A 25,146-nucleotide genomic window follows, 5' to 3' on the forward strand; every position below is an offset into this window, starting at 1 on the left:
CTGTCGGCACCTGTGCTGACGTCGACATCCAAGCCTTCTCCGCCATCAGGGATTTTTTCTCAAAATTTGCCTTTGGAGTACCCGGATATTGTGGATCCTCCAAGGAAGGCTACGGCAAAGTCTGTGAGGCCAGTTTTGGACTGCAGGCCATCTTCTGTCACCAGACCTGGGTTTCATCTCCCTCTGGCTGACATTTATGAAGAGGAGGAAAGGTCTGAGGTTGAGGACCCTGGTAACATTGAGGATGCTCCACTTTTTTCTAGAGACCGTCAGTTGGAGGAGTTGCGGCAGACCCTCCATGATGCCAGTGGGTTGGGCACTTCTCCGGAAGTGGAATTCGGTAGGCCTGAGCCTGGGTCTCATGCAGAGTCTCCGTACAGGAGGCTCATGGCGAGGGTCTTGGGTTGTCTGGGCTGGTCCAGGCCTCCTGAAGTCTTTGTGCAGTATGATCTGACGGACCTTTTAGATCAAAGTCCGTCCTCTGACCCTGTTTTGCCATTTCATCTTACCTTGCAGAAAAGGGTGGCAGCTGCTTGGCAGTCCCCGGAATCTCTTCCGGCTGTTAATAAGTCTTTGACCAAGAACCAAGAAATACTGCCCTTCCGTTAGTGACCCCAGCTATTTATCTACTCACTCCACTCCCGAGTATTTAGTGGTTCAGGCGGCTACGACTACCTCAAGGGAGGTGGCGTACCCTATCATCCCTCTGGATAAGGAACAACAAATGCTTTGACGGTTGGGCCCAGAAGGTATTTTTTGCTGGGAGTATGGCCTTGAAATCGGCCAACTCCACGTGTGCCGTGGCAAGGTTTTCACACACTCAGTGGAATTGTTTCTTTGGCGGCTGAGCATATTCCTGAGGGGGAAGAAAGGGATGGGTTCCTTGCTCTCGTACAAGACGGCAAGGATGCCATGTGCGAATCCCTTCAGTCGTGTTTGTATACGGCCGACAGTGTTAGCCGATCCAAGGCTGTGAACACCGCTATATGCAGATTTGCGTGGTTGCGGAAGTCAGGGTTTGCTCCGGATGTGCAGGCCCGTCTTCTGAACATGCCCTTTGATGGCGCACATTTGTTCGGTTGCAAGTCTGACGAGAGCCTTGAGAGGTTGCAGACCTCAAAAGCTGCAGCAAAATCTTTGAGCGCCGGGTTGCGTCAACCTCCGCCTTTTCATCCTAGGTGACAGCACTGGAGGGAAGGTTCTTTTCGTTACTCCTTTGGTAGAACGAGAGGGGCCACCAGTCAGAGATCAGCGAAAGTACCCGTGGTGGTCGGGGAAATCGTGGTGCCAAAGCCGCTCAGGCAGCTGCCTCTTTGCCTTCAGGCACTGCCGCAGCCGCTTCCAAACAGTCATGAGGCCATGTCCCATGGTTTGCCGGTTGGGGGAAGACTGTCTCAGCATCTCGAAGAGTGACGGCCCATTACTTCAGATGCGTGTGTTCTGACTACCATAGCCCACGGCTACTGCCTTCCCTTCCTTCAGCGGTCTCACGACAATCCACCGGGGAAACTCTCTTTGAAGCTCCCGGATCCGCTCCTTGCGCAGGAAATCTTGTCCCTGCTGGAGAAAGGCGCTTTAGAACTGGTGCCTGTAGCGGAGAGGAACAAGGGATTGTATTGCCCTTATTTTTTGATCCCAAAGAAAGACGGAGGATTGAGACCAATCATGGACTTGCGTCGGTTGAACAAACTTCTCTGGAAGGACAAGTTCAAGATGGTCACTCTTTCTCAAGTCTTCCAGGCCCTTCAACTTCAGAATTGGTTGGTGTCTCTGGACTTCAAGGATGCTTACTTCCATGTGCCGATCCATTCTGTGCACAGGATGTACCTGAGGTTTACGGCTGTTGACTCGCAGTTTCAGTTTCGGGTACTCCCGTTCTGATTGACCTCCACCCGAGGGTCTTCACCAAGCTCATGGTACTGGTGGCAGGGTACCTCAGGCGAGGGGGGATTCACGTCTACCCCTACTTGGATGACTGGCTGATCCGGGCGCCCTCTTCCGAGCTAGCATTGGATCATCTCGGTGTCACCTGCCGCACCCTCCACATGGCTGGGCTTCTCTCTGAATTACAAGAAGTCACACCTGACACCTTCTCAACAGCTCCAGTTCATCGGGGCTGTGTTAGACACGTCCTTGGGGAAGTGTTCACCTGCCAAGGTAAGGCCTCATCACATTGTGCAGATGGTGGACAAGTTTCAACATGCCCAGAGTCTCCCGGTTTTCGAATTCTTAAGGTTGCTCGGCCTCATGGCATCCTGCATTTTTCTGGTGCCAGAGGCCAGGCTGCGGATGAGATCCCTGCAGTGGTCCCTCGATGCAGTGGTCGCAGTTCTCCGGCAAGATGTCGGATCCCGTTCAGATTCCACTCTCGGTCTCCCAGGATCTTCTCTTGTGGGCCAACGAAGGGAACCTGATGAGGGGGGGGACAGTTTTGGCAACCGTGGCCAGAGGTTATGGTAGTGACGGATGCTTCCCTCACAGGATGGGGCGCTCATGCCAACGATTTGGCAGCCAGCGGTCGTTGGTCTCCGTCGGAGTCCAAACTCCACATCAATCTGTTAGAGGTGAGAGCCATCAGGCTCGCCCTGAAGGCTTTTATGCCTTCTGTATGGAGGAAGAGTGTCCTGATCATGACGGACAACACAGTGGGCATGCATTACCTCAACAAGAAGGGGGGATAGGGTCACTCCCGTTGTGCAGAGAGGCAATGTAGCTCTGGTTCTGGGCCATCCAGCAGTAAATTTCAATCTTGGCAGTTCATCTGGTCGGAGACAAAAATGCGGCGGCGGACGCTCTGAGCTGGCAGAGCACGATCTCTCACGAGTGGGAGTTGGCTCAGGAAGTCCTTCAGGAGATCTTCACCCTTTGGGGAGCCTCGCAAGTGGATCTCTTCGCCACCATTGTCAACCAGAAGTGCGAGAGATTCTGCTCAAGGAAATTTCCTCCAAGAGGAGCCTTAGGAGATGCGTTTGTGGTGGATTGGTCATTCCCACTGTTGTACGCATTTCTTCCAGTCCCCGTCATTCCTCAAGTGTTGCAGAGGTTACAGAGTTTCAGCTCCCACATGATCCTCATTGCTCCAGATTGGGCCTGGAGCGTGTGGTACCCGGACCTTCTAGAAATGTCCATTTGCCCTCCACGCCGTCTTCCATACTGAGAGGATCTGCTCTCTCCCTCTCTCTTGCGCGCGCGCGAGTGGGGGGGGGTCAGGTTCTCCATCCAGAGGTCAAGACTCTCAATCTTCACGCTTGTTATCTGAAAGGTTGAGGTATAAGGATTGGGACCTCCTGGATGACGTGATGGAGGTGTTGCTTTCGGCCAGGCGGCCTGCAACTAAATACCTGTACTGTTGCCATTGACGTAAGTTCTGCGATTGGTGCAGAGATCACAATGTTGATCGTTTTTAGTGCTCCATTCCTATGGTTTTGTCTTTCTTTTACTTTCTTTGGCCCACAGGAGCCTTCAAGTGGGTACCCTTAAGGGGTTACCTGGCGGCGCTGTCTACCTTAAAGCGTTCGTCCGAAGATTGTTCTTACTTTAAGATTCCTTTGAGTTCTCAGTTTCTTAAAGGACTGACTAATGTATTCCCGCTGTCTCCTTTCCAGGTGCCAGTTTGGGATTTGAATTTGGTTTTCAAATTTCTCATGGGTCCTCCGTTTGAATCTTTGCACTCTTATCCTTTGAGATTACTGTCCTTCAAGACTGGGGGCCTCATTACGAGTCCGGCGGTAACCGAGGCGGTAAAACCGCCTGGTTACCGCCGGGCTCGTATTACCATTCCGCCTCCCTGACTCCTGGAAATACCAGGGCATTACGACCCTGGTGTCCCGGGAATTCCAGTGGCAGAATTCGGTTAATCCCCATTCCCATTGAGTCCTATAGGACTCAATGGGAATGGGGAAGTGGAAACACCGGCACCATCACGTGATGGTGCTGGTGTTTCCACGTCCGCCTGCAGGCGGGCAGTGTTAAACCCGCCAGGTCAGACCTGGCGGGAACATTACCTCCCGCCTGCAGGAGTCCGGATCGGGCAGTCCGGAATTAACAGTGGTGGCGGGTTTAAAGCCATTTATTTCCGGACCGCCCGACCTGTAATGAGGCCCTGTGTTGTGAATTGCAGGAACTTTCATCTAAACCACCCTTTACTGCGTTTCACAAGGACAGGGTTGTACTGAGAGTACGTCCTTCTTTTCTACCTAACGTAGTATCTGAATAGCATTTCAGTGAAAAGGTGGTTCTTCCATCTTTCTGCCCTCTTCCTTATTCTGGTAAGGAAGAGGAGCGACTCCATCGGTTGGATCCTAGGAGAGCTCTGAGCTTTTACGTTTCTAGGATGTCCAGGGTCAGAGTGGACAATCAACTCTTGTAGGATATGCTGGACACCAATTGGGCCAGGCTGTTACCAAACAGACCGTGTCCAGGTGGATTATCCTTACCATTACGGAGTGTTACCGATTGGCGGGTAAGGACCCTCCTGAAGGGTTGAGAGCTCATTCCACTAGGGGCGTTGCTACTTCCACCGCCCTCCAGCGGGGTGTTCCTATTAGGAATATTTGTGATGCCACTACATGGGCTTCCATTCACACCTTTGTTAAACATTATTCCCTGGATACAATCTATGGTCAGGATATGGCCTTTGGGAAGGTGGTTCTTTATTCCGCAATCTAATTGGGTACTCTAAATTCTTTTCCCTCCTCCATTTACTGGTACTGCTCTGGGAGTCTGTCAAAGATGTGGAATATGTTGGAGGACACAGTCCATTCTAAGAACAAGTTACTTACCAACTGGTAACGTTCTTTCGACTGGATGTTCCTCCAACGCATTCCACATCGCCCTCCCAGCCTGCCCCTCAGGAGTACTTCCTATGCAATTTCAGCCTCCGTTTCGCAAGGCTAAGTGCAGTCAAGCAGGCATGAGACTGGTGCCACACGTTCTGGGGGAAAAACTTAAACTGAGGCTATGGGTGCCGTGTGTCCTATTCATACCATCCTGTGACGTCGCCCTCGATGGAGACCTTCGAGGGATATTGACCCGACGCCATCGACGCAGGACGTCCTGTGCCCAAACAGTTTATGAAGTGCACAGCTGTGGGCATTGCATATCAAAGATGTGGAATCAGTTGGAGGAACATCCAGTCGAAAGAACCTTACCAGTTGGCAAGTAACTTGTTCATCTCGCAAGTCTAGCTCTCAGGCATCAGAACACTTTACAGAAAACATCTATAGCATCAGCATCTTGAATACAGTGTGCAGTAAATAATAATAATAATAATAATAATAATAATTTGTATTTATATAGCGCTACGAACCCTCAGGCATCTGAGTGCTGATTATTATCCACAGTGTGTGGGGCTCATTTATCGATCTCAGAAGGATGAAAGGCTGAGTTTCACCCTTCCAAGTTTCGAATCTGTTTCAGCAGGCTCTGCGCAGATATCAAAACGAGCGCTCTACAATCTGTGCTATCTGACCGGCTGGAGAATACTGGTGTGTGGTATCTAATTGAGGGAGCAGATTACAGAGACCAGAATGCAAGAGTATGTAATAGATTACTAGAGGGTACACCGTGTAGCAATATTCATGCATACTTAGACACAGGAGGAAATCATAATTTCCTAGAATCATACCAAAGTGCAGAACCTGTTATTGGAAATATAACGTTCATGTTCCAATGTCAGCTGCTTGACCAATAGACCACAGCTCAATTTTCTGTGTGCTCAGTGGTTTTAGTGCCTTACATTCTATGCAGTTAGTGTAACATTTTCCATGGACACAGTGTCATTGCTCCTATAGTCTATGCAAATCACTAGCCAGGTGTAATTTGTGAGAGTGCAGTGTGCTTATGTGGTGGAACGTATGACTATTCACTGCCTTATAACTAAGATAAACAAGCACAAACTTACAGCAAGTAGAGCAATCAGGTAGTGAGGTATTGCTATGCTATGTACGGCAAAAAATAACGTAATGCAGTGCACTTTGACATTGTAGATAACTTGTAAAATAAGAGTAGCTTTTGACCGAATGCACACTAGGAATATTGTTTATCATATTGTCATTTTCATGTTTGAACACTCTAGGACTCGTTTGTCTTGGACGCTCCACTTGGTGTCATAAGTAGGGTCGAAAAAATTGGAGGTGCTGCCAGTCGTGGGGAAACTTCATGTGGTCTAGAAACTGTATGCAAGGTAAGTTTGCTGTAAAATACTTTAAACAGGAATAGGCAAATGCAATTGCTTGAACTTATTCTCTAGTGAAAATGTTTTTTATGTAGCCAGACATATGCCGAGTTACTCCCACCATTTGTTAGCTATGGCCACCATATGCCATTGTACTAACATAATTTTCCAGATATTTCCTTGCTTTGCTACCATCATATGGCTCAAATTACCTTTGTGTAATGGTATTGACATCATCTTCCCAGTTTCTCCCATCTCATGACAGGTACTAGTATTAGTGAACGGGTGGAGGCTCAAATTAGGAATATGGGGAATAAATTGCATGTTCCTAATGGTTATGCTTTTTGTGAAAACAGCAGAAAATTGCCACACTGCTGTGCAAAATGGTGCGGACTTGGCTGTCGTCTTATTTAATACCCCATGATTAGCTGAATTGATAAATATATATATATATATTATGGCAGTTGAGAGTAAAATTATGAGGTTTTGACACATAACTAGATTTTTGCCAAAATTCGACATGAGAACAAATGAGGATTGCAAATGAAGCTGCCATATGTCTGCTCCAGACTCATAAACCAATGCGTAGTCCAATCCGGGTCTGTGCTCTCAGCTAGTCTCCGCCCGTCGCCAAAGGAACCAAGTAGCACCCCCACACCTCTCCCAAAAAATCCAGGTATGCATGGGCATATGCAGCTCGATGTATTGAAGGCAGTGCCATGTACCCTGATAGCCACACGTTACCACACATATTGTATAACTTGGTCCATGCCTACACCTCCCCCGCACCAACCACCTTTCCCCCGCTCTCTGCTTTCGCCCCATAACCATCTCGATACCCTACAAGTAGCCGCACCCTCGCCCCAATCCTCACGTTTGCTTGGTGCATAGTATTCGAGCCCCGCTTTCTCACGCAGTGCACCAACCCACAGGCTCTTCTGCTGGCATGCATCCCAGTGCTTCAAGCACTATTTCACCTCTCACGTCATGCATGCCCTACACAACGCCCAAGACGCTGCAGGTTTGCCTGACGCTCCCGGGATTACTTCCCATTGCCAGCTGCATTGCATGTGTGCCTCACGGCCACTACACCTGCTACTAGAACACACCACCCCACCCAACCTTACTTGCTCACAATGTATACCTCTTCCCAGCCCAAGCCCTTTCATACCCTCTTCCATGCCACACACTTACTGTACACTAGTACCACAAACCTGGCACTCCAGGCCTGCACCCACCTCACCACCACCAACACTACACTTACAGGCCGATTCATGGAATAATTAGCGTGGCGCAAGTGGGCAAAAATGTGCGAATCGCAGTGGAATAGCGAAAATCGCAGTGCAAGTGCGAAAATCGCACGAAAAGCAGCGCACATCGATTCATGGAAGGGCGTGCGCGAGAAAACCATCGGATGTGCGAAAAAAAAGTGCGCAGCGCACGTTGGCGCACAGGCCATCTAACAGCGTGCGCCAGGTCACAGCGAAAATCGTACAGGCCACAGCGAAAATCGCACATAGCGCGACGCACGCAACAAAAGTAGGCGGAACACGGGGCGTAACACTCGGAATGGGGAACAACTTGCCAAAACGTGGGCGTCACGCGGGAAGTACAGGGTACAAGTGCGCGGAACGCCCACACGCTCGCCTACAACACGTATTCATGGAATAGGATAGGGCAAAAAAGCGCACGCTCAAACCAGCGCACAGGCACAAACACGACCGCCACAAGAAAGCAGGCGGTAGCGTCTCTGCGCCTGGAAGAAATGTGCGCCAAAAGGTGCGCCAACAAATAGCACTTTTATACAGCCATGAAGAATGTCCTATACTGTGGCCCTCCAGGACAAATGACGTGCAAAGGGGTACCCACAAACACGGACACCCGCTGACAAAAAATTACATGTGCGTGTATACCGGGGTGCGCGGGAAGTCTCACACGCGATTTCGGCAGGGTACGTGTATTACATGGGTGCGCGGGAAGTTCCACACGCGATTTCAGCAGGGTACGTGGATTTCAGGGGTGCGCGGGAAGTTCCACACGCGATTGGCCCAGTGTGAGCAGGGTACGTGTATTTCAGGGGTGCGCGGGAAGTTCCACACGCGATTTCAGCAGGGTACGTGTATTTCAGGGGTGCGCGGGAAGTACCACACGCGATTTGAGCAGGGTACGTGCATTTCAGGGGTGCGCGGGAAGTTCCACACGCGATTTCAGCAGGGTATGTGTATTTCAGGGGTGCGCGGGAAGTTCCACACGCGATTTCAGCAGGGTACGTGTATTTCAGGGGTGCGCGGGAAGTTCCACACGCGATTTCAGCAGGGTATGTGTATTTCAGGGGTTCTGGGGAGTACTACACGTGAATTGGCCGTGTGGGTCCTCCAAGGTGTACGCTCCACAACCTCCACGGCCCCTGCAGGCAGCCCACATCACGGGGGACTACCCTGCACCCCTGCTCATGTCCCGCAGGCAGCCCATCCACCATGGGCATGCCCCCCAGCCAACCCACATGTCACCTTGCACTACTGATCAACAATGCATGTCTCCCACCACCCCCACCCCCCAGCCACCATGGCCAGCCCCCACCAGGCCCCCACTCATGTCTCCCACCACACCCACCCCCCAGCCACCATGGCCAGCCCCCACCAGGCCCCCACTCATGTCTCCCACCACCCCCACCCCCCAGCAGTGCAGGGGCAGCCTCCACCAGGCCCCCACTCATGTCTCCCACCACCCCCACCCCCCAGCAGTGCAGGGGCACCCTCAACCAGGCCCCCACTCATGTCTCCCACCACCCCCACCCCCCAGCAGTGCAGGGGCACCCTCAACCAGGCCCCCACTCATGTCTCCCACCACCCCCACCCCCCAGCAGTGCAGGGGCACCCTCCACCAGGCCCCCACTCATGTCTCCCACCACCCCCACCCCCCAGCCACCACGGGCACCCTCCACAAGGCCCCCACTCATGTCTCCCACCACCCCCACCAGCCAGCCACCAGGGGCACCCTCCACCAGGCCCCCACTCATGTCTCCCACCACCCCCACCCCCCAGCAGTGCAGGGACAGCCTCCACCAGGCCCCCACTCATGTCTCCCACCACCCCCAGCCACCAGGGGCAGCCTCCACCAGGCCCCCACTCATGTCTCCCACCCCCCCACCCCCCAGCAGTGCAGGGGCACCCTCCACCAGGCCCCCACTCATGTCTCCCACCCCCCCACCCCCCAGCAGTGCAGGGACAGCCCCCACCAGGCCCCCACTCATGTCTCCCACCCCCCCCACCCCCCAGCCACCAGGGGCATCCTCCACCAGGCCCCCACTCATGTCTCCCACCACCCCCACCACCCAGCCACCAGGGGCACCCTCCACCAGGCCCCCACTCATGTCTCCCACCACCCCCACCCCCAGCAGTGCAGGGGCAGCCCCCACCAGGCCCCCACTCATGTCTCCCACCACCCCCACCACCCAGCCACCAGGAGCACCCTCCACCAGGCCCCCACTCATGTCTCCCACCACCCCCACCCCCCAGCAGTGCAGGGGCACCCTCCACCAGGCCCCCACTCATGTCTCCCACCACCCCCACCCCCCAGCAGTGAAGGGGCAGCCCCCACCAGGCCCCCACTCATGTCTCCCACCACCCCCACCCCCCAGCCACCACGGGCACCCTCCACAAGGCCCCCACTCATGTCTCCCACCACCTCCACCAGCCAGCCACCAGGGGCACCCTCCACCAGGCCCCCACTCATGTCTCCCACCACCCCCACCCCCCAGCAGTGCAGGGACAGCCTCCACCAGGCCCCCACTCATGTCTCCCACCACCCCCAACCCCCAGCCACCAGGGGCAGCCTCCACCAGGCCCCCACTCATGTCTCCCACCCCCCCCACCCCCCAGCAGTGCAGGGGCACCCTCCACCAGGCCCCCACTCATGTCTCCCACCCCCCCACCCCCCAGCAGTGCAGGGACAGCCCCCACCACCACCCCACTCATGTCTCCCACCACCCCCACCCCCCAGCCACCAGGGGCATCCTCCACCAGGCCCCCACTCATGTCTCCCACCACCACCCCCACCACCCAGCCACCAGGGGCACCCTCCACCAGGCCCCCACTCATGTCTCCCATCACCCCCACCCCCCAGCAGTGCAGGGGCAGCCCCCACCAGGCCCCCACTCATGTCTCCCACCACCCCCACCACCCAGCCACCAGGAGCACCCTCCACCAGGCCCCCACTCATGTCTCCCACCACCCCCACCCCCCAGCAGTGCAGGGGCACCCTCCACCAGGCCCCCACTCATGTCTCCCACCACCCCCACCCCCCAGCAGTGAAGGGGCAGCCCCCACCAGGCCCCCACTCATGTCTCCCACCACCCCCACCCCCCACCATCCAGGGGCACCCTCCACCAGGCCCCCACTCATGTCTCCCACCACCCCCACCCCCCAGCAGTGCAGGGGCACCCTCCACCAGGCCCCTACTCATGTCTCCCACCACCCCCACCCCCCAGCCACCAGGGGCACCCTCCAGCAGGCCCCCACTCATGTCTCCCACCACCCCCACCCCCCAGCAGTGCAGGGGCACCCTCCACCAGGCCCCCACTCATGTCTCCCACCACCCACACCCCCCAGCCACCAGGGGCAGCCTCCACCAGGCCCCCACTCATGTCTCCCACCCCCCCCACACCCCCCAGCAGTGCAGGGGCACCCTCCACCAGGCCCCCACTCATGTCTCCCACCCCCCCACCCCCCAGCAGTGCAGGGGCAGCCCCCACCAGGCCCCCACTCATGTCTCCCACTACCCCCACCCCCCAGCCACCAGGGGCACCCTCCACCAGGCCCCCACTTATGTCTCCCACCACCCCCACCAACCAGCCACCAGGGGCACCCTCCACCAGGCCCCCACTCATGTCTCCCACCACCCCCACCCCCAGCCACCAGGGGCAGCCTCCACCAGGCCCCCACTCATGTCTCCCACCACCCCCACCCCCCAGCCACCAGGGGCAGCCTCCACCAGGCCCCCACCCATGTCTCCCACCACCCCCACCCACCAGCAGTGCAGGTGCAGCCTCCACCAGGCCCCCACATATGTCTCCCACCACCCCCACCCCCCAGCCACCAGGGGCAGCCTCCACCAGGCCCCCACACATGTCTCCCACCCCCCCCACCCCCCAGCAGTGCAGGGGCAGCCCCCACCAGGCCCCCACTCATGTCTCCCACCACCCCCCAGCCACCAGGGTCACCCTCGACCAGGTCCTCACAATCCCCAATCATGTGCGTTATGGTCAGCCTCCACAGCCAAAAAGCCCTACCAAGTAACCCATTCACCCACATAGAAATGGAAATTACATGTCACACCCCCAATGTTCATGAAGCTAATGAACCCATGTCCGTCACACACAATGTTTGCAATTGAATGGGAAAACACCCAACATGACATGCATGAAACCAATGAGATGATACCACACAGTGAAGTATGAAAACAAAATTGTATTGAAAAAAAGAAAGAATGCTAAAGAAATGAAACAAACTACAATGGGAAGTTAAAAAAATCAAGCTGCATGTCCGCATAAAAATAAAGAACTGCAAATCATAATCCAAAAAAATGTCGTCCAAAGTCAAATGTAAAAAAACTATCTATCAAATCAAGAACTATGTAAAAAACTCGAAAGGGTCCATGAGCCCAACTGAACAAAGGAAACCTAAAAAAAAACCTAACTAAAAAGCAACTATATACAAAAAGTGGAGCAGTGTCCGTCGACTCCAAATCATAAGAAAAAACAAAGGAAACCTAAAACTAAAGAACTATATACAAAGGCGGCGGGCAAGTCCAGCGGCTCACTCCGTGGTGTTCCGGGCCAGGGCATCATCGAACTCCTGTTCGATGTCCCGGAGGCGGTCCAGTTCCATGGCCCCGAGGGTCCGCAGGGATGACGCCGTGTCCTCCTCCAACCCCCTGCGGATTGCCTCGAGGCACTCGGCCCGCCCCAGGGCCCTCCGCATGGGGTTCTCCGCCCTGACCATTGTGAGCCGCGCCTCTTCCGCCCGCCGGCGCTCCGCACCTATGGCGTGGCCCAACCGCTGCAACACGGAAGACACTCTCTGTCCTGGGTCCTCCTGCCCTCCGGCCGATGCCTGCCCCTCCGATGTCGAAGGCCCCGAGCCTTCATGGCTCCCACCATGTTGCTGCTGCTGCTCTGCCTCTGCCCGTGCACTGCCTCCTGCTGCCTGCACATCCTCCGCCGTCTGGGGTGCAGTTGTTGATGTGGCCACCCCTGCTGGACGTCCGACTCCCGACTGTGGCAGAGATGCCTCCTCCACCAGCCTGGCCGCACTGTCAGAGGCAGCTCCACAGGGCACCCAGGTGACTGATGGGTGGGAAGATGGCGCAGAGGACGACTGGCGCGTAGGGGGTCCAGTTGAGGAGGGGGTCGGAGCAAGCCCCATCAGACGGAGGAATCCGGCCTGGGTGACCTGTCCCAGCAGGCTGACGTGGTCAACGAGCCATTCGAGATGACGTGCAGTCTCTCCATGAAAAGACTGCAGGTCACCTCGCATGGCCCTTTGACGCAACGCCACACCAGCCAGGACAGGCTGAACCCGGACCTGGATAGCCACGTCCGCAGGCAGAGGAAGATGATGCAGGGACAGGATTGGGGACAGGATTGCACACAGGCACCTCCGCGGCGGCCTGTGCTGCCTCCTGTCCCTGGTCCTGGACTGCACCACTAGCACCAGTGGGATCCCCACCTCCAGACCCACTCTCTGGTGCTTGCACGGCCTCCTCCTCCACCAATCCCCCCACCAACCTGGATGACTCCGTGCCATCTTCCCCTGTTGGGCCCTGTGGGGTCCCAGCTGCCCCTTCTGCTGCCGAGGAGTCCAACTCCAACCTCCGCCTCTTTGACCTCCCCCCGGCAGCTGCGGCCTGGGATGCGGCACCGGACTCCTCACTCCCCGACGAGATGACAACACGGGAGGGGAGCCGGGCCTTGCGTCTCCCGTTGGCGGTGGGATCCCCGCCGCTGTGCTCCACAGCACCTTCTCCGCCCTCTTCATCAGTTGACGCTGCAGACAGGGAGAAACAAAACACAGGCATCAGGGCACTGTACTATGGACACATACACACATGACAGTTGCCCATGAGTGGCATTGGCAAACCTCAGACATGTCATCACAATCCCCAACACACATGTCATTGCAACTCGCACACATGAGCCATACCACAGCCATATCGCAACTGCCACCACCATCCATACACATACAACAGCATGAGCAGCCAAAGGTGACCCAGACATCACATGCAACACAGGAAGTGCACCACACATGTACACACACCACCACACTTGCATGCATGTGTACACCTCTGCCAAGTGTCGCACTGTTCAGACGGGCATCCATGTCACATCTGCCAATCAGGCTTCCACATACCGCAGTCACATGCATCCATGTTGCATCACTGTTGCACCCTTGTCAAATACACACACATGCACATGTACACAGTGCTCATACATGCAGCCGAAAACAACATACATGCGTGACATCACGGACATGTCTACTTAAATACACATTCATCCAAACATGTGTGCACACACAACTGCATTTGGCATGCAAGCCTACACACACAAGCACCATCCATGTCTCACACATTACAGCCCTCGCATGTGTCAGCCCCACGGCCCTGGACACCCCCACCCATACTCGACCCCATACAAACAGATGTGCAACCTGCACACTACCGAATAATCACCACACGCACTGCTCACAATCAGGATGCATGTACACTCACCGCTCGACTCCAGACGGGTCTGCTTCTCCAGGACCTGGACGTGGAGCGCTGGGGATATGCGTTCCAGGACCCTCATCTGTTCTTCCGACAAGTGGCCCCGGCGCCCCTTGGCATCCGCTGCCTTCAAGAGGCGCCGGGCCTTGTTCAGGGTCCTGGACCTGAAGTCCTCCCAGCGCTTCCTGACATGTTGGAAGTCGCGGACTGCCACCCCCTCCGCGTTGATGGCAGTCACGATGTCAGTCCAGATCCGAGTCCGTCCTTCCTTGTCGGCGCAGGAACTTCCTACTGCCCCAGGACTTGCTCCACCAGGACACCAACTTCAGTGGCACTGAAGCTGGTGCCCCTCTGCCTCTCTGGCCGGGGGTTGTCAGTGGTCACAGATGGTGTTTGCCCCGACATGACAACCCCAGAGGCAGGAGTGGGTGGGCAACTGGGTCCTGGGGCTCGGCTGTGGAGCGATGGAATACCAGTCGGGAGTCTTCGGTTCCAGCAGGGGTGGTCACAGCAACAGCACCCCTGGCTGATGTGCAGGCAGCAAATGGCAGTGCACGTGGGCAGCAGGCAGTCAGGCAGCAGCAGATGGCAGGTGGGAGCGTGCTCGGGGCTCTGGGTGGCAGTAGTTCGGCCTTCTGGGCAGGAGCGTGGTCTTCCGTGTGCATACGCGTGGCCAGCTTGATACGGAGTGATTTGGCACGTGAAAAGTCTGCACGTCAGCGTGAAAATCGAGGAAAGGCCCTTAGCGCGTAAGCGCGTCAGCACGCATACGTGATTCTATTGGACCAAAGGCCCTCAGCGCGTAAGCGCGTCTGTGACGTGACCCGCACGGGTGTTTCCCACACAGCACGTGATGACAGAGCACACGTAGAAAGACTGCACGTCAGAGTGTCATCGCGTGTTATTGGACAGCACGTCAGAGTGTCATCGCGTGTAATTGGTGGGAATGGGCCTAGCGCGTACACGCGGCAGTGACAAAGCGTGTAATTGGTGGAAATGGCCCTACACGCAGAAGTGACAAAGCATGTAATTGGTGGAAATGGCCCTAACGCGTACACGCCGCGTAAGTGACGCTCGACGTGTGGGCCTGTATAAAAGGTACGTGTAGAACACCATTTCCTTGTACGTGCTTTTCGTGGAGAGCGAGTGGGTGAATTCTGTACTTCTTGTCGTTTCACACGCGATTTACTTCACGGCGTTTCAAGTTCCTATTCCCTGTTACCTCTGACAGCTTTTTCTCTTTTTTCTCTTTCACTGGTTTACCTGGGCCTGTTCCCTCAAACAGTGTTCCCTTCTACAGTTTTCCTGTCTCCTCAGACAGCGTACAAATCTTCTTTTGGCGGGGGTGTTGCCAACCAAACGTGCTCCTTTTTCACGCTCTTTTACCTGGCAGACGGTGAGTCACGCACGTATCTAACATCTGTGCTTGCCCCGTGTGTAGCCTACCCCTTCAGAGGTCATTCTAGGCTGCGTGTGACACGTATACGTTCATTCTTGTGTTACTGGGTGCCACAGCGTAGTGCAGGTTTTTCTTTCTGCACACGTGGTCTAGGAGGGGTTGCGTGCACGTCATCTCCCTTTTTTGGGGCTCCTGTGCGTAGCGTGACCCGTCATCTTTCCCCAGGGGTTACATTCAGCCTTGCACAAGAGCACTAGGGTACAATTACCATCTGGTACCCAACCCCTTTGACCCCCAATTGCCCAGGACAATAGTTTACAGCCACTCCCATACGCACATTTACATCAGTGCCATGGCTGGGAGGCGAGGATTCCGTAAGGTTGGCAAAGGTGGAAGAGCCACAAGTGGTGGCCGTGGTGGATCCGGTAGGGGACGTGGTCGTTACTTGCAGGGTGAGACTGTCCCCCCATGTGTGGAGGACCAGTCAAGGGCACCCATAATCCCCCCCCTCCCGTTGAGGCTGATGTGGCTGACACCATCCATGCTCAGCCCTTGTTGGACCAGCCCATTGTGGCACCAGACCTGGCTGACTCCATGGCTGACTTCTAGGTCAGCAGGCCTATGACACGTGCGCTGGTGCACGTTGATGTCACCATGCCACGTGCATCTGGGGCAGCAAGGTGATCTGCTGCCCCAAGTAGGCAGGGCGGAGAGGCTGCAGGGGCAGCTGCGGCTCCATCCACCCCAGCCCTCACACACCCAGCCAGGACAGTGTCGGTCCTAGTCCATCCTGCTGACATTCCCCCTGACACCATCACACTTGAGCCAATGCCTGCACCAACTCCCATGCTGAGTGTGCAATCCCATACTCCTGATACAGAGTCCACCAGGGCTCCTGCCCCTAGTGTCCAGAGCGGCGCAGGACACTCAGGATCACCACCACCTTCCAAGCGGAAGAGGAAGAGTGCTCGTCCGGCACAGGCTGATTCCCCAGACACGGCTACACAGTCCGGCCCGTCGAGGAAGCCCAGCTTCACGGATGACGAACTGAATGCACTTGTCTAGTATGTGTCCGCACATGACGACGAGATGGTCATTGTTGCAGGATCCAAGACCAGACCTGCACAACGCCAGGCACACTGGCAGACCGTTGCGGACATCGTAAGTGCCCTTGGAATCGTGAGGCGCACAGCCAATGATTGCTATAAGCGCTGGAATGACCTAAAGTGCAGGGCAAAGAGTAAGCTGGCCTCAAGTCATGCCGCAACTCTAGTGACTGGAGGTGGGTCTCCAGTAGTAGACATGGAACTCACTCCACATGAGTCAGTCGCTGGGACCTACGTCACGGAGGAACAGATCCAAGGCGTGGGAGATCTGCCTGATTATGAGGCATTGTCCGGTGAGTGCACATGCATATGTGTGTCATCCATGTGCATGGTGTGTGTGAGGGCTTCTGTTTATGTGCCAGGTGAGAGTGTGTGCGCCTGAGTCGTATGGGTCAGCCATGTGCTTCATGCAATACATCCTGCGCAGCTGTATTTGGCCATAGCAGTATCCCTTCTGCCAACAGTAGACATCTAGCCCAACTGCACGCCAGTTGCCCTTGAAGTGTCACCTTGCCACAACATTGTTGCTTATTTTTCACAGTTCATTCAGTCAGATTGTTTGCATTCCACCACTTTTACTAGGCATTTCGCAGTCCTCTAGTCACATGTCTGACATGGCTATGGTAAAGTGGAGTGACTTTGTTACCTGGATATCATTTGTTCACACATGTCCCTGTGCAATTGGACCATTTCGGACTGGCAGCTCCAGGTAAAAAATCTGACCTGTTTGAATTAGAAAAGCTATTACATGCGGGAACTGGACTGAATGAATAGGTGCTGCCCTCCTCTCCATCTTCACTCAATAGCAATGGTACATGCCATCTGTGTGATGGCATGTGTGTTTCACCTGGCAATCACAGGCCAATGTGTGATGCCACTGCCAGGCAGCATGCAGAAAATGTGTTCATCTTCCATCTTGGTGTCATCAGTGCGTGCCATTTGCCTGCCCTTCATATGCAGTGAGGGTGCATGCATGGGAGGGTTTTAGTCATGTGGGACATGTGTCAATTAAGTACTGGTTCTCTTGCTTCTCAGCCCTCATTGTGTGCCATGGTGCTAATGCCTGTTTCCATTTCTTTGTTTTTATGTCTTTGCAGGGGAAGACGCACCTGATACTGCTGGGGTTGTGGAGATGGTGCAGACCCAGGAGGGGTCTGAGGGCCGACCAACCACCAGTGAGGGACGTGGTGTGGTGGTGGGTGAGAACCCACAACTGCTGCAGGTCGTGCTCTCAAGGGGTGTCTCTGGCTGCACCTCCCCCGAGCTGTACTCAGGTGTTGATTCGGATGAGACCTACGTGCCGTCGCAGGTGAGTGTTCCAGGGAGGGATTCTGTTCCGTCCCACCCACCTGCACCAGGGTCAGAACCCTCAATGGGGATGTCAGTGTTGGCAGCTACACCTTTGGTGGTTACGGATGCAGGGTCACACTCTGCGACATCTGATCCTGTTCCTGGGCCAGCAGATCAGAGGGGGAATGCAGTCCTGCAGCCTCAGGCAGTGCCGGCACAGCAAGGCGCAGTTCGCCTTGTCCCAGACAGGTGTGGTGCCCGCCGGCGTGTTGGCCGTACGCCACCTGGCAATACCGCATGGGAGCAATCCATTTACGGTATGGCAACCCAACAGGCAGCATCATCCGAGATGATGGCTCAGGCCATGGATAGGGTGGCCACTTCCATTGTCCCCCCTGAAAGGCTGATGGAGCGACTACAGCAGGCAACCAACTCCATCTGCCAGTCACACAGGGAGGACATGTTGGCGTCCAACAGGGACAGGCGGGCGGCACTGGCAGGAGCTCCTTCACCTCAGGATGACTCTTGTTGAGCTTGAGGCTTCAACACACCAAAGGACAGAACAGCAGCTGGAGCGTCTCACCCGTACGCTCTCAGCTGAGATGCAGGCAACGAGGGCGGAGGTCCGGGCATCCCGTGAGTTGTTGCATGGGGACCTCCGCACACGCATCCTCCAGAACCAGACCTACCACACCCGCATGCTTGCAGCCATGGAGGAGCAGACTAGGGCCTTGCGTGGGCTGCCTCCCATAGTGCAACCACCTCCGGATGCAGCTGCACAGGGTGATAATAGCGACAGCAGTGATACTCCCACAATAGGGTAGCCGTGTGGGCCATGAGCCCTGGAGGTGTTTTTTTTTTTCCCAGGATCCACGCAGGTGGGTTCTGGTGTGCATCCTGTCCTCGGACCTCCTGGGTGGCCTCCCCAACCCCCCCCCCGGACCCATCAATGGCCATTTTTGATTTTTCTTTTTTTATTTTTATTTTTATTTTTAATTATTTTTTCCCAATTTTTTTGGGACAATTTGTTGGCTTCCGTGGTTCCTGTGGGCATACGCTGCATTGTGGCTGGGCACATGCAGGCTTGTCATGTATTTGGTTCAGATGCTTGGGTTAGAGTCACACACACCCCTCCTGCTTCCCATTTCCATGGGCTTGCAAAGGGTGTGCCCAGGTGATATTGACGTACATGGTGACATTGGACTCCCACTACATGTGTGGGTAGTCCAGTCAATACTGTGTATACATTCCTAGTGCATATTGCTGTGTGTTGTACACTGCATGTTGCATTGATGTGTAACTCATCATCTGTGTCTACCTCCCAATTTGCAGGTCCCTTCCTCATGTCTACACAAGGCCCTCTAGTTTGGAGATGGGGTCCATGTTGGCAGCAGTGCACCTACAACTCTACATGGCGCCAACACTGCACAGTTGGTAGTGGTGGGAGTGCAGGCATTTCCAGGTGGTGAGACTACTAATATATAACATTTGTGATGTCATGTTGATGGTAGTACCTGCTCAAGTTTGTTGTTGGTCCTGCATTACTGTGAGTATTTCAGGTGTTGCAAGTTTCAATTAGGGACACTCTACATTGTGACACTAGTGTCATGTTGTGGGGATTAGTTTGTTTACCTGCAAATAGCATGACATGGCACGTTGTGTCGTGTGGCGGTGCTGGGGATGGGTTGGCTGACATGGCACTGTCCTCCTGTTGCATTTTGCAAGTGGGTATTCATTTTAGCTGCTTGAATGTGTTACTTCACAAAACTGCACTGGTGGTTTCTGTGTGGGTAGGGATGCACACATTGTGACACTTCCAGGTGAACAATCTCAGGCTGATATGGTTTTCATGGTTCATTCTCCAGACATTCAGGATCAGTGTCAGGTTGAGTCATCATTGATTGTCAGATGGAATGTGCCAGGGCAGTGTGCACTCCACAGGGGTGTGATTTCTATGTGAAGTAATTAGCCACTAGCTGTGTACGGGCTGCCTCCCCCCGTTCCCTTCCCCTCCCATGCGCAGCGGCTGTGCATGTGGTTGGGGATGTGGGGCCACCACCATGTCCACGGCCAGGCCCCGGCGTGTTGCAACGTTGTGCAGGACACATGCTGCCACTATGATCCTGCACACTACTGGGGGAGCATACAACAGCTGCCCGCCAGAACGGTCAAGGGAGCGAAAGCGTGACTTCAGCACTCCGAATGTGCGCTCCACTATGCCCCGGGTTGTAATGTGGGCTGTGTTATATCTTACCTGGGGTGGCGTGGTGGGGTTCCGAATTGGCGTCATCATGTGGGGGCTGAGAGGGTAGGCACTGTCCCCTGTGGAGGTGGTGATTGGTATCATTGGTGGGGTTGTGACCTTGCTCAGTATCTGACATGCATGCATGTGCAGTGGCATTCATACTCACCAAGCAGCCATGTATCGCCATGCCGCCCAGCTTCTAGGTCCCGGCTTAGGGTGGACATTCGGTAAATGAAGCTGTCGTTGGTTGACCCGGGATAGTTGGCAAATACTGAGGTGATGATTCCCTTGGCATTACATACTACCTGCATGTTGATGGAATGCCAGTGCTTGCGGTTCCTATAGATGTGCTCTGATGCCCTGGGGGGACGTAGAGCCACATGGGTGCAGTCAATGGCACCTAGCACTTTGGGGAATCGTGCCACACCGTAAAAATCCAGGGCGGCAGCATGCCTTTCTGCAGGTGTTCTGGGCAGGTATATGTGCCTGCGGACTGATGGGCGTGCAGTGATGATGTTCAAGACCTGGTGTAGGCAGCGTGACTGGGTGGCCTGTGATACCCCTCCCACAATGGCACTTGTCCGCTGAAATGATCCTGTGGCCAAGAAGTGCAGTACATTGAGGACCTTCTCCAGGGGGCTGAGTGCTTGGGAGCACAGGGTGGGTGATGTGAGGTCATCCTCCCACTCACTCACCAGGTCCAGTATAATGTGTGGTGGAAACCTGTACCTCCCATGCACCTGGTCATCAGGCATCCCGAAAAGGCTGATTCTGGGTGTGAATATTCTGGCCCTGACTCTCCTCCTCGTCCTCCTTTGGTAGCCCACGCCCACTGCTGCTAGGAACGGTATGGTCATCCTGGGTCTGAGCTTGTTATTTTGTTAGCGCGCAAATGAATGCGTTGCGCGTGTTGTAGGCGAGCGTGTGACCCGCGCACCCCTGAAATCCAGTACCCAGTCCAATAGCGTGTGGAAATTCCCGTGCACCCCGGGATACAGGTGCGCTGACGTACTTGCGTGTGTAAGTGCCCGCGCACCCCTGATATACACGTACATAGGCCAATCGCGAGTACGCGCACTTTTGTCCAATTACACGCGATGACACTCTGACGTGCTGTCCAATAACACGCGATGACACTCTGACGTGCAGTCTTTCCACGTGTGCTCTGTCATCACGTGCTGTGTGGGAAACACCCGTGCGGGTCACGTCACAGACGCGCTTACGCGCTGAGGGCCTTTGGTCCAATAGAATCGCGTATGCGTGCTGACGCGCTTACGCGCTAAGGGCCTTTCCTCGAATTTCACGCTGACGTGCAGACTTTTCACGTGCCAAATCACTCCGTATCAAGCTGGCCACGCGTATGCACACGGAAGACCACGCTCCTGCCCAGAAGGCCGAACTACTGCCCCCCAGAGCCCCGAGCACGCTCCCACCTGCCATCTGCTGCTGCCTGACTGCCTGCTGCCCACGTGCACTGCCATTTGCTGCCTGCACATCAGCCAGGGGTGCTGTTGCTGTGACCACCCCTGCTGGAACCGAAGACTCCCGACTGGTATTCCATCGCTCCACAGCCCAGCCCCAGGACCCAGTTGCCCACCCACTCCTGCCTCTGGGGTTGTCATGTCGGGGCAAACACCATCTGTGACCACTGACAACCCCCGGCCAGAGAGGCAGAGGGGCACCAGCTTCAGTGCCACCGAAGTTGGTGTCCTGGTGGAGCAAGTCCTGGGGCAGTATGATGCCCTCTTCGGAAGTTCCCGCGCCGACAAGGAAGGACGGACTCGGATCTGGACTGACATCGTGACTGCCATCAATGCGGAGGGGGTGGCAGTCCGCGACTTCCAACATGTCAGGAAGCGCTGGGAGGACTTCAGGTCCAGGACCCTGAACAAGGCCCGGCGCCTCTTGAAGGCAGCGGATGCCAAGGGGCGCCGGGGCCACTTGTCGGAAGAACAGATGAGGGTCCTGGAACGCATATCCCCAGCGCTCCACGTCCAGGTCCTGGAGAAGCAGACCCGTCTGGAGTCGAGCGGTGAGTGTACATGCATCCTGATTGTGAGCGGTGCGTGTGGTGATTATTCGGTAGTGTGCAGGTTGCACATCTGTTTGTATGGGGTCGAGTATGGGTGGGGGTGTCCAGGGCCGTGGGGCTGACACATGCGAGGGCTGTAATGTGTGAGACATGGATGGTGCTTGTGTGTGTGTAGGCTTGCATGCCAAATGCAGTTGTGTGTGCACACATGTTTGGATGAATGTGTATTTAAGTAGACATGTCCGTGATGTCACGCATGTATGTTGTTTTCGGCTGCATGTATGAGCACTGTGTACATGTGCATGTGTGTGTATTTGACAAGGGTGCAACAGTGATGCAACATGGATGCATGTGACTGCGGTATGTGGAAGCCTGATTGGCAGATGTGACATGGATGCCCGTCTGAACAGTGCGACACTTGGCAGAGGTGTACATATGCATGCAAGTGTGGTGGTGTGTGTACATGTGTGGTGCACTTCCTGTGTTGCATGTGATGTCTGGGTCACCTTTGGCTGCTCATGCTGTTGTATGTGTATGGATGGTGGTGGCAGTTGCGATATGGCTGTGGTATGACTCATGTGTGCGAGTTGTAATGACATGTGTGTTGGGGATTGTGATGACATGTCTGAGGTTTGCCAATGCCACTCATGTGCAACTGTCATGTGTGTATGTGTCCATTGTACAGTGCCCTGATGCCTGTGTTTTGTTTCTCCCTGTCTGCAGCGTCAACTGATGAAGAGGGCGGAGAAGGCGCTGTGGAGCACAGCGGCGGGGATCCCACCGCCAGCCGGAGACGCAAGGCCCGGCTCCCCTCCCGTATTGTTATCTCGTCTGGGAGTGAGGAGTCCGGTGCCGCGTCCCAGGCCGCAGCTGCCGGGGGGAGGTCCAAGAGGCGGAGGTTGGAGTTGGACTCCTCGGCAGCAGAAGGGGCAGCTGGGACCCCACAGGGCCCAACAGGGGAAGATGGCACGGAGTCATCCAGGTTGGTGGGGGGTTTGGTGGAGGAGGAGGCCATGCAAGCACCAGAGACTGGGTCTGGAGGTGGGGACCCCACTGGTGCTAGTGGTGCAGTCCAGGACCAGGGACAGGAGGCAGCACAGGCCGCCGCGGAGGTGCCTGTGTGCAATCCTGTCCCCGATCCTGTCCCTGCATCATCTTGCACCAGCAGGGATGCCTACGTCCAGACCCGTTTTCAGGCAGGGGATGAGCTGACGTCAACTGGCCTTCCTCTGCCTGCGGACGTGGCTATCCAGGTCCGGGTTGAGCCTGTCCTGGCTGGTGTGGCGTTGCGTCAACGGGCTATGCGAGGTGACCTGCAGTCTTTTCATGGAGAGACTGCACGTCATCTCGAATGGCTCGTTGACCACGTCAGCCTGCTGGGACAGGTCACCCAGGCCGGATTCCTCCTTCTGATGGGGCTTGCTCCGACTCCCTCCTCAACTGGACCCCCTACGCGCCAGTCGTCCTCTGTGCCATCTTCCCACCCATCAGTCACCTGGGTGCCCTGTGGAGCTGCCTCTGACAGTGCGGCCAGGCTGGTGGAGGAGGCATCCCTGCCACAGTCGGGAGTCGGACGTCCAGCAGGGGTGGCCACATCAACAACTGCACCCCAGCCGGCGGAGGATGTGCAGGCAGCAGGAGGCAGTGCACGGGCAGAGGCAGAGCAGCAGCAGCAACATGGTGGGAGCCATGAAGGCTCGGGGCCTTCGACATCGGAGGGGCAGGCATCGGCCAAAGGGCAGGAGGACCCAGGACAGAGAGTGTCTTCCGTGTGGCAGCGGTTGGGCCACGCCATAGGTGCGGAGCGGCGGCGGGCGGAAGAGGCGCGGCTCACAATGGTCAGGGCGGAGAACTCCATGCGGAGGGCCCTGAGGCGGGCCGAGTGCCTCGAGGCAATCCGCAGGGGGTTGGAGGAGGACACGGCGTCGTCCCTGCGGACCCTCAGGGCCATGGAACTGGACCGCCTCCGGGACATCGAACAGGAGTTCGATGATACCCTGGCCCGGAACACCACGGAGTGAGCCGCTGGACTTGCCCGCCGCCTTTGTATATAGTTCTTTAGTTTTAGGTTTCCTTTGTTTTTTCTTATGATTTGGAGTCGACGGACACTGCTCCACTTTTTGTATATAGTTGCTCTTTAGTTAGGTTATTTTTTTAGGTTTCCTTTGTTCAGTTGGGCTCATGGACCCTTTCGAGTTTTTTTACATAGTTCTTGATTTGATAGATAGTTTTTTTACATTTGACTTTGGACGACATTTTTTTGGATTATGATTTGCAGTTCTTTATTTTTATGCGGACATGCAGCTTGATTTTTTTAACTTCCCATTGTAGTTTGTTTTGTTTCTTTAACATTCTTTCTTTTTTTCAATACAATTTTGTTTTCATACTTCACTGTGTGGTATCATCTCATTGGTTTCATGCATGTCATGTTGGGTGTTTTCCCATTCAATTGCAAATATTGTGTGTGACGGACATGGGTTCATTAGCTTCATGAACATTGGGGGTGTGACATGTAATTTCCATTTCCATGTGGGTGAATGGGTTACTTGGTAGGGCTTTTTGGCTGTGGAGGCTGACCATAACGCACATGATTGGGGATTGTGAGGACCTGGTCGAGGGTGCCCCTGGTGGCTGGGGGGTGGTGGGAGACATGAGTGGGGGCCTGGTGGTGCTGCCCCTGCACTGCTGGGGGGTGGGGGTGGTGGGAGACATGAGTGGGGGCCTGGTGGGGGCTGCCCCTGGTGGCTGGGGGGGTGGGGGTGGTGGGAGACATGAGTGGGGGCCTGGTGGAAGCTGCCCCTGCACTGCTGGGGGGTGGGGGTGGTGGGAGACATGAGTGGGGGCCTGGTGGAGGGTGCCCCTGGATGCTGGGGGGTGGGGGTGCAGGTGGACATGAGTGGGGGCCTGGTGGTGCTGCCCCTGCACTGCTGGGGGGTGGGGGTGGTGGGAGACATGAGTGGGGGCCTGGTGGGGGCTGCCCCTTGTGGCTGGTGGGTGGGGGTGGTGGGAGACATGAATGGGGGCCTGGTGGAGGCTGCCCCTGCACTGCTGGGGGGTGGGGGTGGTGGGAGACATGAGTGGGGGCCTGGTGGAGGCTGCCCCTGCACTGCTGGGGGGGTGGGGGTGGTGGGAGACATG

General features: G+C 55.6%; 1 protein-coding gene across 10 annotated transcripts in view; it reads left to right on the plus strand.

Moving 5' to 3' along the window:
* The window catches only part of MTMR2 (myotubularin related protein 2), a 1,647,725-nt gene that overhangs the window by 276,397 nt on the left and 1,346,182 nt on the right, over positions 1 to 25,146 (plus strand). For all 10 annotated transcript variants that reach the window (XM_069639182.1, XM_069639183.1, XM_069639176.1 and 7 more), the window contains one exon: positions 6,077 to 6,184. In XM_069639182.1, coding sequence (XP_069495283.1) covers positions 6,077 to 6,184 — 108 coding nt within the window. The remainder of the gene's footprint in view (positions 1 to 6,076; positions 6,185 to 25,146) is intronic.

This window comes from Ambystoma mexicanum, chromosome 7q, assembly GCF_040938575.1.
Source record: "Ambystoma mexicanum isolate Mex_15411 chromosome 7q, UKY_AmexF1_1, whole genome shotgun sequence".
Taxonomy (NCBI): domain Eukaryota; kingdom Metazoa; phylum Chordata; class Amphibia; order Caudata; family Ambystomatidae; genus Ambystoma; species Ambystoma mexicanum.